Raw genomic sequence first — 15,420 nt, forward strand, 5'->3', positions numbered from 1 at the left:
CGCGCACTTCCTGCCTGCCACATTGGGGCCTTAGTGGACCGGTTAGCGCCTGAAAAATGGCCAAATTTATAGGCCGATATGTCCTTGATCTCTGGACCCAGACAAAAGTTCAAAGATAATCCGTAAAATAAAATTGACGATATTGGATAACATAATAGGTCAGGTCATTCCCTATACAGTCCCGGTTCAGTTCAGCACATCATTTTAAAGAGGAATCAGGAATTCACATTGTAGTATTAGCAAGCATTTCTCTGCCACACAATTTCCCGTTAATCTTTACATTTTCAGTGTTTACTGTGATTCTCATGTGGTGAATCGCATTTATGCGCAGATTTTAAGTTTTCCCATCTACTGGTTGAATTCTTCAATGGATCGAGCAGATGCCCAGTACACATACAAAGATTGTTGTTGTTCTTAAATTTGAGCCAGGCAGTGTTTCAGATGATATTCAGATGCTACTTTGGTGGACTTGCAGGAAATGTAAGTCTGACTGAGTTGAAAACTGGCACCATCTTGAACAACTTGGTTATTTTGTGATTGTGGTTGAGGAACATACATGCTCAAACACTCTCCTGCCACCACTGCAGATGCAAATACCGGGACAAAGTTCTTGGCTATTTTTATTATTCTGAGATGCAGATGTCCATCAAAGCTAATTTGGTGGACTTGAAACCCTTGGTCCCACTGCTTGTGAAGCTCGTTAACTGATTAGAGGGACAACCACACATAAGAGTTGGGGTGGGGTAGGGGGGGGGGGGAGACATTAAAGAAATTCTACTATTTGGAGTGAAGGAAGGGAAGAGGGGGCCATAATCTATGTCCAAAAGCTTGGGAGGGAGAAATGTACTCCTCTATCTCCATGTCCCCTCCTCCTTTAGTGGTTGTATCTATGTTACGCCTCTTTGATCAAGGTTTGGTCACCAGTCCTAATATCTCTATCATTTTGTTTGATAACGCTCCTGTGAAGCGACTTGTTATGCGTTTTGCTATGTTAAAGGCGTAATATAAATACAAGATGCTGTTGTTGAGCAAGGAGATGTACAGGTTTTGATAACGGTCGTTACCCTGCTATATAAGGGCATTCCCCTATCCCTCAGCTGAAGGATGTTGGGTAATGTCACGCAACCACAAGGCGGGGAGAGGAAACAAGCCAGAAATGGGAAAGTCTGAAATGAAGGATGATTTTGCGATGTTTCCAATGATGTAAGAAATTTCAAGAGTGTTGTAACCTACCTTTAATGCATCTCCCTCATCTCTTTCCATCACCTTCAGAATGACTGCTGCCGGTATAATGAACCCTTGACAGTAGCCGATTCTCCGATTCCAGTGAGCATAGGCTAGTAGCAGCCGTTTCAGTGCGCTGTGAAATGGCTCCATGTCAGTGCCACTGTATAGGTTCGAGCTGGACTGATGCAAATCCTGAAAACAAGAGTCCGTGGAAAACAAAGTCAGCTTTTTCTTCTGAGTTTTTACAAACAGACACAATTATCTCCTATCACATCGTCCATTATTGGATTTGTATGCTTTGGCTTAATTCAAATTTGCTTTGGCTTAATTCAAAAATAGTGCAACAGCTTTTAGTGAGTCCAAAGCGAGTTTAAATAACCTTTTCTATATTTTTCCAATGCTGTTCTACACTCTGTGTCAGCTGCGGCTCAGTGGGTAGCACTCTCGTCGCTGAGTCAGAAGATTCATAGAATCATCGAATGGTTACAGCACGGAAGACCATTCGGCCCATCGAGCCCGTGCCGGCTCTCTGCAAAAGCACCTCAGCTAGTCCCGCTCCCCCGTCCTTTCACCATAGCCCTGCAATTTTTTTTCTTTCAGGTACTTATCCAACTCCCTTTTGAAAGCCACGATTGAGTGTGGCTTCACCTCGCTTTCAGGCAATGCATTCCAGCATAGAAAAGTTTTTTCTTATTCGCCAATCACCTTAAATCTGTGTCCTCTGGTTCTCGACCTTTCTGCCAATGGGAACAGTTTCTCTCTATCTACTCCCTCCAGACCCCTCATGATTTTGAACACCTCTATCAAATCTCCTCTCCATCTTCTCTGCTCTAAGGAGAACAACCCCAGCTTCTCCAGTCTATCCATGTAACTGAAGTCCCTCTTCCCTGGAATCATTCTCGTAAATCTTTCCTGCACCCTCTTTGGGGCCTTCATATCCCTCCTAAAGTGCGGTGCCCAGAATTGGCCACAATACTCCAGTTGAGGTCGAACTAGTGTTTTATACAGGTTCATCGTAATTTCCACACTTTTGTACTCTGTTGGAGCGGATTTTTGGACATATACTGGACTAGTATACGGGACCAAACATTTGTTTTATTTTCCCCTTTAATGAATTTTGTAAGGGACAATACTGATGCATTATGTTTATATTAAAAAAAGTTAGACTTCAAGGTATGCTGGCCTTGAGTTATGGAGATAGGAAAGTGAGATAATGAACACTGGAGAGTTAAGTGCTGGGTATGTTTGTTTATACCGGTGCCAAAAGACCTGCACTTGTTTATACTGCCCTGTCACAATGCAGGATGGTTAATATCAAAAGCTTAGCCTTCGATAGTAACAGCTTTGTAGTGCTAAAGCATGTGTTGTAAAGTGATGTAATTTGTAAGATAAAAGAACTTCACTGCAGATACCAATTTGAGAAGATGGTTCAAAGACAGGAGTCTTTAACACTTCTCCCAAAGCTTTGTCTCCGATTTAATAAACCTCTATTTATATATTATACAGTCTCGGAAATATTTTTCCACAACATACTCTATACGTCTATTCATGAAGCCCAGGATCCCGTTAGCTTTTTTTAATCGCTTTCTCAACCTGCCCTGCCACCTTCAACAACTTGTGCACTTATACCCCTAGGTCTCTCTGTTCATGCATCCCCTTTAGGTTGTGGGTTCAAGCCCCTCTCCATGAGATTTAAGCACCAAAAATCTAGGATGACACTCCAGTAAAGTGCTGAGGGAGTGCCGCACTGCCGCAGGTTACTTCTTTCAGATGAGACTTTAAACCGAGGCCCCGTCTGCTCTCTCGGGTGGACGTAAAAGATCCCATGGCACTATTTCGAACAAGAGCAGGGGAGTTATCCCCGGTGTCCTGGCCAATATTTATCCCTCAATCAACATAACAAAAACAGATTATCTGGTGATTATTGCTGTTTGTGGGAGCTTGCTGTGTGCAAATTGGCTGCCGCGTTTCCCACATTACAACAGTGATTACACTTCAAAAGTATTTCAGTGGGTGTAAAGTGCTTTGGGACGTCTGGTGGTTGTGAAAGGCACTATATAAATGCAAGTCTTTCGTTCTTTCCCAAAAGTCGGGTCAAGCTTTTTGAAGTTGCCCGTGGCATAAGCAGCATAGATGCTGGACTCCAGGCTCATGTTCATACATTTGAACAAAGCTTCAGCCTGAAGTAGTGAGGTTTTGTTCCATATAAAGCACAATCTGAAAATGAATAGATTGTATGCAGTGCTGAGGAAGCAAGGCAATATAAAGAACAGAAAATACTGAAAATACACAGTCTGTGAAACCTGAAATGTTAACCTGCCGCTTTTACTTTCAGATGCTTATTTTATGAGCCTGCCGTGTATTGTTTTTATTTCTTATTTGCAGCATCTGCACTTTTCCTTTTTATCTGCAGTACTGTGGATGGTCGTGTCAGCGAGGCATATGCTTACTGCAGGGAAACCGATCCAGGCCAGTGGGAAATAATACTTGCCAATGGGGTTTATGATTTATCTTTGCGGGGAAGAAAGAGTTATCGACCAGATGGGAGAGCTTATTTTAACCTGGCGTGTGCTTGTAAAGCATGTTCTTTTAATTGAGCCACTGTGAGTATCAGCGCTGCTCAGCAGGAACTGCAGCTTCCCCAGGGCGCTGCAGTTACCATAGCGACAGTGTAGAAACATCTGCCTTTTTACGAATCCAGGCCATGGGAAACACAATGATGCACTGTCGAGTTCTGAGACCCCTGTCAGATAACAGAAGTGGTAGGTTGGCGCACTTCATCGAAGGGGAACATTCGGCCCATCGCGCCTTTGCCAGCTCTCTCAAAGAGCTGTCCAATTTAGTCCCACACCCCAGCTTTTTCCCCCATAGCCCTGCAGGTTAATAGCATCATAGAATCACTTTAGGTGGAAAGTTGCTAAAAATTGACAAAACGCAGCCATGCCAGAGTAAAGTGAAAACCTAATATACTCAAATAAAAATAAAGCAAAATTATTATTGTGTTCCTAACACAGATGAGGCTGCACACAGGGAGGTTAAAGTAACCGTGACCTCAGTCTTCAATAAGACACTCCAGAGTGAGGAGCAGGCCTTAGGGGCCGGCTTATATACAGTGCTCCCAAGGGATGCTGGGAACGCTTGGGACTTCAGGGGATGCGCTCCCTGGTGGCGGAACATGGGAGCGCATGCTTTACAGATACACAACATCACTCACCCCCCAAAGTCAAAGTGAAAACTATTTACAAGGTGAGGCGGTTGGGAGCCTTTCTTTCCCTGGTGGACCGCCTCGGTACAAATGTCTGTTCTGGTGTGTTGGCTGTGCCCTCGCTGGGCTGGCGTGTTGTTGGCCCTGCAGGGCTGCTGGGTGAGCCTGGCTTTGCTGGGCTGTGGGCGTGATGGGTTCGATTTCCTGGTCTGTCGTTGATCCTTTGGGTGTATGTTGTGGGCTCGAAAAAGGTGGTGTCTGCTGTGGGTTGTTCAGGGCAGTCTGTGAACCGCAGCCTCATTTGGTCCAGGTGCTTTCTGCAAATTTGTCCATTGTCTAGTTTGACTACAAACACCCTATTCCCTTCTTTATCCGCGATCCACTTGGGACCATGTCCATAGTTTAACACATACACAGGGTCATTCAGATCAGTTTCCCGTGACACAGTGGCACGACCATCATTTCCATTTTGTTGCTGCCATCTGCTCTCTACCTGATCATGCAGGTTGGGGTGAACCAGCGAGAGTCTGGTTTTAAGTGTCCTTTTCGTGAATAGCTCAGCCGGGAGCACCCCTGTGAGCGAGTGGGGTCTCGTGCGGTAGCTGAGCAGTACTCGGGACAGGCGGGTTTGGAGAGAGCCTTCTGTGACTCGTTTAAGGCTCTGTTTGATGGTTTGTACTGCCCACTCTGCCTGCCCATTGGAGGCTGGTTTAAACGGGGCCGAGGTGACATGTTTAATCCCATTGCGGTTCATGAATTCTTTAAATTCGGCACTGGTGAAACATGGCCCGTTGTCACTGACCAGTATGTCAGGCAGGCCGTGGGTGGCAAACATGGCCCTCAGGCTTTCAATGATGGCAGTGGCAGTGCTTCCCGACATTATTTCACATTCAATCCATTTTGAAAAAGCATCCACCACCACCAGGAACATTTTACCGAGAAACGGGCCCACATAGTCGCCCATGGTCAGGAGGGCCAGGACCACAAACTTAGTGATGCCTCTCTGGGTGCGTTGCTCAACTGAGCACACACGCTGCATTGCCGTACACAGGACTCTAAGTCAGAGTCGATACCGGGCCACCACATGTGGGATCTGGCTATCGCTTTCATCATTACTATACCCGGGTGTGTGCTGTGGAGATCCGAGATGAATGTCTCCCTGCCCTTTTTTGGTAGCACTACGCGGTTACCCCACAACAGGCAGTCTCTGCCTGAATGGACAGCTCGTCCTTTTCCCGCTGGAACAACTCGATTGGCTCTTGCATTTCAACAAGGATGCTGGCCCAGCTCCCATGCAGTACAGTTTTTTTATTAGGGACAGCAGAGGATCTTGGCTGGTCCAAGTCCTAATCTGGCGGGCCGTGACAGGTGATTTATCATTTTCAAATGCTTCCATAACCATCAACAAGTCTGCGGGCTGCGCCACCATCAACAAGTTTTCAGGCTGCGCCATTTCCAACCCCGTGGTGGGCAATGGTAGCCGACTGAGAGCATCCGCACAGTTCTCGGTGCCTGGCCTGTGGCGGATGGTATAGTTATACGCTGATAGCGCGAGTGCCCACCTTTGTATGCGGGCTGAGGCATTGGTATTTATCCCCTTGTTTTTCAGCGAACAGGGATGTGAGGGGCTTGTGATCGGTTTCCAGCTCAAATTTGGTTTGAGCTGGATTTTCTTTACCACGAACACACACGCTAATGCCTCTTTCTCAATCATGCTGTAGGCCCTCTCGGCCTTAGACAAGCTCCTGGAAGCATAGGCGACAGGTTGCAACTTCCCCCCAACTCCGTACAACAACGTGTCACATGCTAGCACAAGTCTTTTACACGGGTTATACAATACAAGCAGCCTGTTGGAGCAAAAATATTTCTGGCTTTCTCAAAAGCAATTACTTGGTTTTTTCCCCCATACCCAGTTCTCACCTTTGCGTAATAACACATGTAGGGGCTCTAAAAGGGTGCTTAACCGGGTAGGAAGTTACCAAAATAGTTGAGGAGTCCCAGGAATGACCACAGCTCCGTGAAGTTCTGTGGTCTGGGCGCATTCCTGATAACCTCTGTCTTGGCATCTGTGGGCCGAATGCCATCCGCCGCGATCTTTCTCCCCAAAAACGCCACTTCTATTGCCATGAAGATGCATTTCGACCTCTTCAGCCGCAGCCCTACGCGATCCAGTCGCTGGAGGACCTCCTCCAGGTTTTGTAGGTGCTCAGCGGTGTCCCGACCCGTGACCAATATGTCGTCCTGAAATACCACCATGTGTGGTACCGACTTGAGTAGGCTCTCCATGTTTCTCTGGAAGATCGCTGCAGCCGACCGAATTCCAAACGGGCATCTGTTGCAGATGAACAGTCCCTTGTGCGTGTTGATGCAGGTGAGGCCCTTCGAAGACTCCTCCAGCTCCTGCGTCATGTAGGCCGAAGTCAGGTCGAGCTTGGTGAACGTCTTGCCTCCTGCCAGCATCGCAAATAGGTCGTCTGCCTTAGGTAGCGGGTATTGGTCCTGTAGCAAGAAACGATTAATAGTTACTTTATAATCGCTGCAAACCCTGACCGTGCCATCACTTTTGAGTACTGGAACAATCGGGCTGGCCCACTTGCTGAATTCCACTGGGGAGATGATGTCCTCGCGTTGCAGCCTGTCCATCTCGATTTCCACTCTCTCCCTCCTCATGTGAGGTACCGCTTGCGCCTTGTGGTGAATGGGTCGTGCCTTTGGGACCAAGTGAATCTGCACCGTCACCCCGGAAAAGCTTCCAATGCCTGGCTCAAAAGGGGAAGGAAATTTGTTAAGAACCTGGGAACATGAGCCTCATCGACATGTGACAGTGCTCGGATGTCATCCCAGTTCCAGCGGATTTTTCCCAGCCAGCTCCTTCCAAGCAGTGTGGGGTCATCGCCCGGGACAATCCAGAGTGGCAGTTCGTGCACCGTGCCCTCGTAGGTGACCTTGACCATGGCGCTGCCCAGGACAGTGATAAGCTCTTTGGTGTACATTCTCAGTTTCGCGTGGATGGGGGCTCAGGGCTGGTCTGAATGTCTTGTTGCACCACAGTCTCTCAAACATCTTTTTACTCATGATGGGTTGGCTAGCGCCAGTATCCAGGTCCATGGCTACGGGTAAGCCATTCAATTTTATGTTTAGCATTATAGGTAGACATTTCGTCGAAAATGTGTGCACCCCGTGTACTTCAGCATCTGCCTCCTCTCTCTGAGGCTCGAAATTGCTTTGATCCACCATGGACCGATCTTCCTCTGCCACGTGGTGGTTAGCAGGTTTTGCAGAGCTTGCAGCTCATCTGCAAGCTCGTTGGAGGTGCCCCATTGTTCCACAGCTCTTGCAAACATACCCTTTGAAGCAGCATGAGTAGGCTGAATGGAAGCCTCCACAATGCCAACAAGGTGTGAAGTGCCTTGCATTCATCTGGCTCACCTGAGGCCTGCTGGCAGTTGCAGACTTATGGGTTCTGCCCTGTACATTTCTGCTTGCAAACACAGTTCCAGTTAATTTATGAACATTGCTAGCACTTGTGTGCTGAGAGATTTGTTTGGTGTTATCACTAGTTGACATAAACGCCTGTACTATTGCAATGGCCTTACTGAGGGGCAGTGTTTCTACAGTCAAAAGTTTTCGTAGGATGGTCTCGTGGCCAATGCCCAGTACAAAAAAGTCTCTGAGCAACTCACAATATCCTGCAAGCTGCCTTAGTTTGGCGATGTAGCTCGCCACTTCCTGGCCTTCAGATCGCTGGCACGTGTAGAACCGATACCTCACAATCAGCACGCTCTTCCTCGGGTTAAGATGCTCCCGAACCAGTGTACACAGCTCCTCATTCGACTTATCTGTGGGTTTCACCGGAGCCAGAAGATTCTTCATGAGGTTGTAGGTCGGTGCCCCGCAGACCGTGAGGAGGACCGCTCTTTTTTTTGCAGCACTTCCTTCTCCATCCAGCTCGTTGGCTACAAAGTACTAGTCTAGCCATTCGACATAGGCTTCCCAGTCCTCACCCTCCGAGAACTTCTCCAGGATGCCCACAGTTTGCTGCATCTTTGCGTTGGATTCGTATTCTTGTCGCCAATTATTGTGTTCCTAACACAGATGAGGCTGCACACAGGAAGGTTAAAGTAACAGTGACCTCAGTTTTTATTAAGACACTCCAGAGTGAGGAACAGGCCTTAGGGGCCGGCTTATATACAGTGCTCCCAAGGGATGCTGGGATCCCTTGGGACTTCAGGGGATGAGCTCTCTGGTGGCGGAACATGGGAGTGCATGCTTTACAGATACACAACAATTATCTACTAGCCAACTCTTAAATCCTCAACGATATGCAATTTAGCAAAGGGCAGCTTTATTCGTCTAAACTCCTGCGACACAATGCTGAAGATTATAAAGGAAAATATGTCTGTACTGATGCTTCACAATCTTCCCTTATTATAACGGTGCAAAACTGCTGATTACAGACATCTTAATGCTGAGGCAAATTACTGCGGATGCTGGAAATCTGAAATATAAACAGACAACACTGGAAACACTCATCAGGTCAGGTAACATCTGTGGAGAGAGAAACAGAGTTAACGTTTCAGGTCAGTGACCCTCCGTTTTTTACAAAAGGTCACCGACCTGGAATGTTAACGCTATTTCTCTCTCCACAGATGCTGCCTGACCTGCTGAGTATTTCCAGTATTTTCTGTCTATATTTTAATGTTAAGGTTCCCTTGCATTTTTGCACTATGCATCTTGCATTTTCATGAGAAGGCAGCATATGCCACAGCCACTGCCTTCTGATTGAAGTTTCACTTCCCATTAAAAATCTCACCAAGTGTCACAGTAATTATAAAGCATAAACCTGGAGCACGGGGCCTGAAATACAGGTAAGTGTCAGTAAATACACTCACGCCCGTCTTTATAATATTTCCCATACACACTTAACAGTAGAAGCGTCCAAAAATCTAAAATTTAATCGGATCCATTTTTACAAATATTCCTATTTGTGACTTACTAGCATGCAAAATAATGTGCTTTTCAAACCTCCAGTAGTGACAGGGAGACTCACTGAAACTAATGCCTGCTTTCTGAAAGGGCAAGAGGGATCTACTTGTATTTTCAAATCCCCCAAGGTATACAGGAACCTGAAAAAATCAGTCAGCCACAGTCGCAAACTGGCTCCGATACTTCATAATGATGAGAAATACAGTTGTATCACAGCATCACAAATTCTGCAGTCATGATCTTCATTTTTATACTTTTCCCTGGTGTTGAGAGAAGCATTGCTGAAGTAAAGGATGGCCAAACATGATAATATGAACTCTTGATAAGAAGAATTAGTTTGTCATCCTCAATAGCTCTTTTCTACCATTTGGTTCGACGACACAGAGTACTGAGTACGATTCTGGTCGCCATATTATAAAAAGGATATAGAGGCACTGGAGAGGGTGCAAAAAAGATTTAGAAGGATGGTACCAGAAATGCGAGAGTATACATATCAGGAAAGGATGAACAGGCTGGGTTTCTTTTCTCTTGAAAAAAGAAGGCTTAAGGATGACCTAATTAAGGTCTTTAAAATTATGACAGGTTTTGATAGAGAATGCTTCCACTTGTGGGGAAGAGCAAAACTAGATGCCATCAATATAAGATAGTTACCAAGAAATCCAATAGGGAATTCAGAAGGAAATTCTTTATCCAGGGAGTGGTGAGAATGTGGAATTCACTGCCACAGGGAGTGTTCAAGCGAATAGTATCGATGCATTTAAGGGGAGGCTAGACAAGCATATGAGGGAGAAGGGAATAGAGGGTTATGCTGATAGAGTTAGATGAGGAAAGATGGGAGGAGGCTCAAGTGGAACATAAATGCCGGCATGGGCTGGTTGGGCCAAATGGCCTGTTTGTGTGCCGTATATCCTGTGTAATTTCTCTAAGTTGTTTACCATTATCCAGTCAACTGGCCAGGAGACTTGCTCCCAGACCTCTGCCAATAAACTGGGCATCCATGAGATGCTGTGGCAGCAGCAAAATTGTACCGCACAATCTGTAACCTCATGGCCCAGCCCACCTCTCACTCCTGCATCTCATTCAAACAGGGAGATCAACTCTTGGCAATGGGGTGTGTAGAAGGGCTGGGCGAACCTTAGAATTAGGCATCAACATTATGAAGTTGTAACATAGGGCTACCCGCCTGCTAATAATATAGACAGAGCTAAGTGACCCTACAACCGATGGATCAGTGCACAGCTCTTTAGCCCCATCACATCCAGCGGAGAATGGTGGCAGACAATCAAGCAACAAATGTGAGAAGGAGGGTCCATGAATGGCCCATCTTCATTCATGGTGCAGCTCAGCACAAAAGTGCAAAAGACAAGGCTGACGTGTTTACAAGTGTCTTCATGAAAAGTGCCCAGTTAACAATCCTATTTGGTCTCTTCCTGAGGTCCTCACCACAATCAGTACCAATGTCCAGCCAATTAGGTTCACCCTAAATGACACTCAGAAGCAGCTGAGTACACTGGACAAAGGCTATGGGCCCAGACATAATCCCAGCTACAGTGCTGAATATCTGTGTTTGCCAAGCTCTTCCAGTACAGCTATAACACTTGCACTTTTTTTATTCATTCACAGGATGTGGGCATTGCTGGCATGGCCAGCATTTATTGCCCATTCCTAATTGCTCTCATGTGGCTTGCTAGGCCAGCTTGCTGTTAAGAGTCAACCACATGAGTCTGGAGTCACATATAGGCCAGACCAGGTAAAGACAGCAGATTTCCTTCCCTGAAGGACATTAGTGAACCAGATGGGGTTTTACAACAATCTGGTAGTTTCATGGGTCACCATTACTGATACTAGCCTTTATTCCAGATTTATTTAATTAACTGAATTTTAAATTCCCCAGCTGCCGTGGTGGGATTTGAACTCTTGTCTCTAGATCACCAGATTATTATTACCAGTAACATTACCACTATGCTACCGTACCCAATATACCCAATAATGTTGAACACTGCCCAGGTACATCCTATCCACAAAAAATAGGATCAATCTAACCCAGCCAACTGCACTCTATCAGCCTCTTTGCAATCTTCAGTCAAGATAATGGAAGGAGTCATCAATAATCAAGCAACACCCACTCACCAATAACCTGTTCACCAATGCTCTGTTCAATTTCTGTCAGATTCATAGGCTCCCGACCTCATCACAGCCTTGACCTGGACATGGACCCAAGAGCTGAATGCCAGAGGAAAGGTGAGAATAGCCACCCTCGAGTTCAAGGCGGCGTTAGACAGAGTGCGTCACCAAGGAGTCCGAGCAAAATTGAGGTCATGAGGCTCAAGAAAAGAAAACGCCAATGACTGGAATCATATCTGACACGTAGAAAGATGGTTATGGTTGTCAGATGGCAAAAATTGCAACCCCAGGACATTTTTATTGAAGACCAGAAGCTTGACTGGACCAGCCATATCAACATCAAGATTATGAGCAAGATAAGAGCTGGATACTCTGCAAAGAGTGACTCCTCAATATCGCTCTAGGATCGACAAGATTCATGTCAGGCGTATGGAATAATCACCATTTTCCTGGATGGGTGCAGCCACAACAACGCTCAAGAAGCTTGACACCATTCAGGACAAAAGAGCCCACTTGATAAACATCCTCATCAGGTGAACTCTATGGACTCCCTCCACCACTGGTGCACCGTGACTGCAGCATGTATGATCTACAAGATGCACTGCAACAATTTTCCAGGCACCTCCTGGCCCCATGGCCCCTTCTACTGAGCACGCCAAGAGCTGCAATATCATGGGAACACCATTCAGACTTGGACATATAACGCCATTCCTTCTTCATTTCTGGGTCACAATCCAGGAATTCCCTACCTAGCACCATAGTGGGAGCCCATCAGCACAACTCTTGCAGGTTGAAGGAGAAGGCCCATGATAACCTCTCTGGGCAACTAGAGATGGACAATAAACGTAACCGTACCAGCATTGCTCACACTTTGAGAACAAGTAAAAAATGCGCGAGTGGTTCAGGTTGCCTTTGGCTCTGATTTTCCCTCTATCTGCCGGGAAGCTTTTTATTTCCATGGGAGGTCACTTTTACCTTGACTGCTTCAGCAATAAATTGATGGAATGAATAGTCTGTATGTAGGACATCCCCACTTTTCCTCCCCGTTGAAAGCAATGAAAATGACACTGGGGCAGATTCTAGACAGGGAGTGCAATCCTCTCCAACTCTCCGGCAGGCAACTCAATAACCTCCTTTGGAAAAGAAGTCACGAGCATGTTCTCTGTTATAGCAATCTGCTGTGGAGTAAAGTACTGCATCAAACCACTACACTATCAGTTTTACTCTTATTGTAATGCCCTTACACAATACCACAAATCCACACAAGGCACATTCTATGGACAAGGTCACTCTGGTGACCTGCACGTTTTCACAGTACCAAGAAGTGATGACCCTGCATGGGACCTCCCTTTATATACCTGGATGACCAGGTGAGGAGTGTCTCCCACAAGTTCACCCCCTGTGGTCAATGTGTGCATTTCTCAAGTATATAATGACATCACCTCCTCCCCGCCACCCCCCCACAACATCTTTGGGATCACAGGTTAAGTCTTTCGGGTGGTCTGCGCTCTCTCGTGGAGCGCCGCAGTTGGGGCTCTGGTTGTTGAGCCTTGGTATGTGTGTCTGTCACCGGTGGTGATTCCTGCCTGTCCGGGCTGACCGCAGGGACTGTGCATGTTGCTGAATGTTCTTGTTGCTCGTTCACTGGCAGTGGTCTTCTCATGATCTTCCTCAGGTTCCTCAGAGTCCATGCTGAACCTTTTTTTTTTACTTGGTCCAGATGCTTGCGGCATATCTGCCCATTGTTAAGTTTAACCACGATGACCCTATTCCCCTCTTTGTCTATTACAGTACCTTCAAGCCATTTGGGCCCCAAAGTGTGATTGAGAACAAATTTGGGGTCACCAATTTCTATACATCTCCCCGTTGAATTACGGTCATGGTACTCATTTTAGGACTGGCGCTTACCTTCAACAATGTCGGACAAGACAGGATGAGGGACAGCAGAGTTTTGAGTGTACGTTTCAAAAGGAGCTCCGCGGGCGGGACCCCCGTTGAGCGAGTGTGGTCGGGACCTATAGGCCAGCAGGAGGCGCAATAGGCGGCATTGAAGGGCGGGTCCTTGAATCCTGATCATACCTTGTTTTAAGATGTGGACCGCACATTCCGCCTGGCCATTGGAGGCCGGCTTGAACGGTGCTGTCCTGACATGGTTGATGCCATTACCTGACATGAACTCCCGGAATTCGTAGCTTGTGAAACATGGGTCATTATCGCTAACAAGGATGTCCGGCAAGCCGTGGGTCGCAAAGACCCCGCGCAGACTCTCCACAGTGGTGGATGTCGTGCACTAATTCAAAATGATGCACTCGATCCATTTCGACCACAATGAGAAACATTTTCCCCATGAATGGACCCGCGTAGTCTACGTGAATGCGTGACCATGGCCTGGTGGGCCAGGGCCACGGGCTGAGCAGGGCCTCCCTGGGGGCATTTCCCAGCTGAGCACACGTCGTGCACCTGCGAACACAGTGTTCCAGGTCTGAATCAATTCCCGGCCACCACACATGTGACCGAGCAATGGCCTTCATCAGCACGATGCCTGGGTGCTCGCTGTGGTGTTCCCTGATGAAAGCTTCCCTGCCCCTCTGGGGCATGACTACCCGGCTGCCCCATAGTAGGCAGTCGGCTTGGATGGAGAGCTCATCCATCCGCCTGTGAAAGGGTCTGACCTCCTCAGGGCATGCTCCGTGTGCGGGCGCCCAATCCCCAGTCAGGGCACATTTCTTAATCAAAGATAGAAGGGATCTCTGTTGGTCCAGAGTTTGATCTGGCGGGCTGTGGTGGGGGAGCCTGCGCTGTCAAAGGCGTCAACGGCCATGACCATCTCAACGCTTTGCTCCGATGCCCCCTCAGTGGTGGCCAGTGGAAGCCTGCTGAGTGCGTCAGCGCAATTTTCGGTGCCCGGCCGGTGCCGGATGGTGTAGTCATACGCAGTGAGCGTGAGAGCCCATCGCTGTATGCGAGCTGACGCATTGGCATTGACGGCCTTGCTGTCTGACAACAGGGATGTTAATGGCTTGTGGTCCATTTCTAATTCGAACCTCCTGCCAAAAAGATACTGGTGCATCTTTTTCACCCCATAGACACATGCGAGTGCTTCCTTCTCAACCATCCCATATCCACGTTCTGCTTGAGCGTGCGACCTGGAGGCATAAGCCACAGGTTGGAGTTGCCCCTCAGCATTACACTGCTGCAACATGCACCCAACCCCATAGGATGATGCATTACATGTCAGAACCAATTTCTTACAGGGTTTGTACAGGGTTAACAACGCGCCCAATTGAAAGCCTGTTCTTGATAGTCCCCCCAAAACCAATCGCAACCCTTACGCAGGAGCATGTGTAGCGGCTCCAACAATGTGCTTAAGTTCAGCAGAAAGTTCCCGAAATAGTTCAAGAGTCCCAGAAATGAACACAACTCCGATGTGTTGCAGGGCCTGGGCGCTCGTCGAATCGCCTCTGTTTTGGATTTGGTAGGCCGAATCTCATCTGCAGCAACCCTCCTGCCCAGAAACTCGACTTCAGGAGCCAAAAACACACACTTAGGTTTCTTGAGTCGCAGGCCTACCCGGTCTAGTCGGCGTAGCACCTCTTTCAGGTTGTGGAGGTGTTCCTCAGTGTCCCGACCCGTGATGAGGATATCGTCCTGGAATACGATTGTTCCAGGAATGGATTTGAGCAGGCTTTCCATGTTTCTTTGAAAGATCGCGGCTGCTGATCGAATGCCAAACGGGCACCTGTTGTAAACAAACAGTCTCTTGTGCATGGTGATTGTGGTCAGTAGCTTGGAATCATCGGCCAGTTCTTGGGTCATGTAGGCTGAAGTGAGGTCCAACTTGGTGAACAGCTTGCCGCCTGCCAGTGTGGCAAAAAGAT

The 15,420-nt window shown here is 47.3% G+C and overlaps 1 protein-coding gene across 1 annotated transcript in view; it reads right to left on the bottom strand.

The window, feature by feature from the left end:
* LOC139228026 (TBC1 domain family member 30-like) overlaps positions 1-15,420 on the bottom strand; it is a 103,574-nt gene that overhangs the window by 50,654 nt on the left and 37,500 nt on the right. The window contains exon 5 of the mRNA XM_070859174.1: positions 1,234-1,419. Within this exon, the coding sequence (XP_070715275.1) occupies positions 1,234-1,419 (186 nt within the window). The remainder of the gene's footprint in view (positions 1-1,233; positions 1,420-15,420) is intronic.

The sequence above is a fragment of the Pristiophorus japonicus genome, chromosome 17 (assembly GCF_044704955.1).
Source record: "Pristiophorus japonicus isolate sPriJap1 chromosome 17, sPriJap1.hap1, whole genome shotgun sequence".
In the NCBI taxonomy this organism is placed as follows: Eukaryota; Metazoa; Chordata; class Chondrichthyes; family Pristiophoridae; genus Pristiophorus; species Pristiophorus japonicus.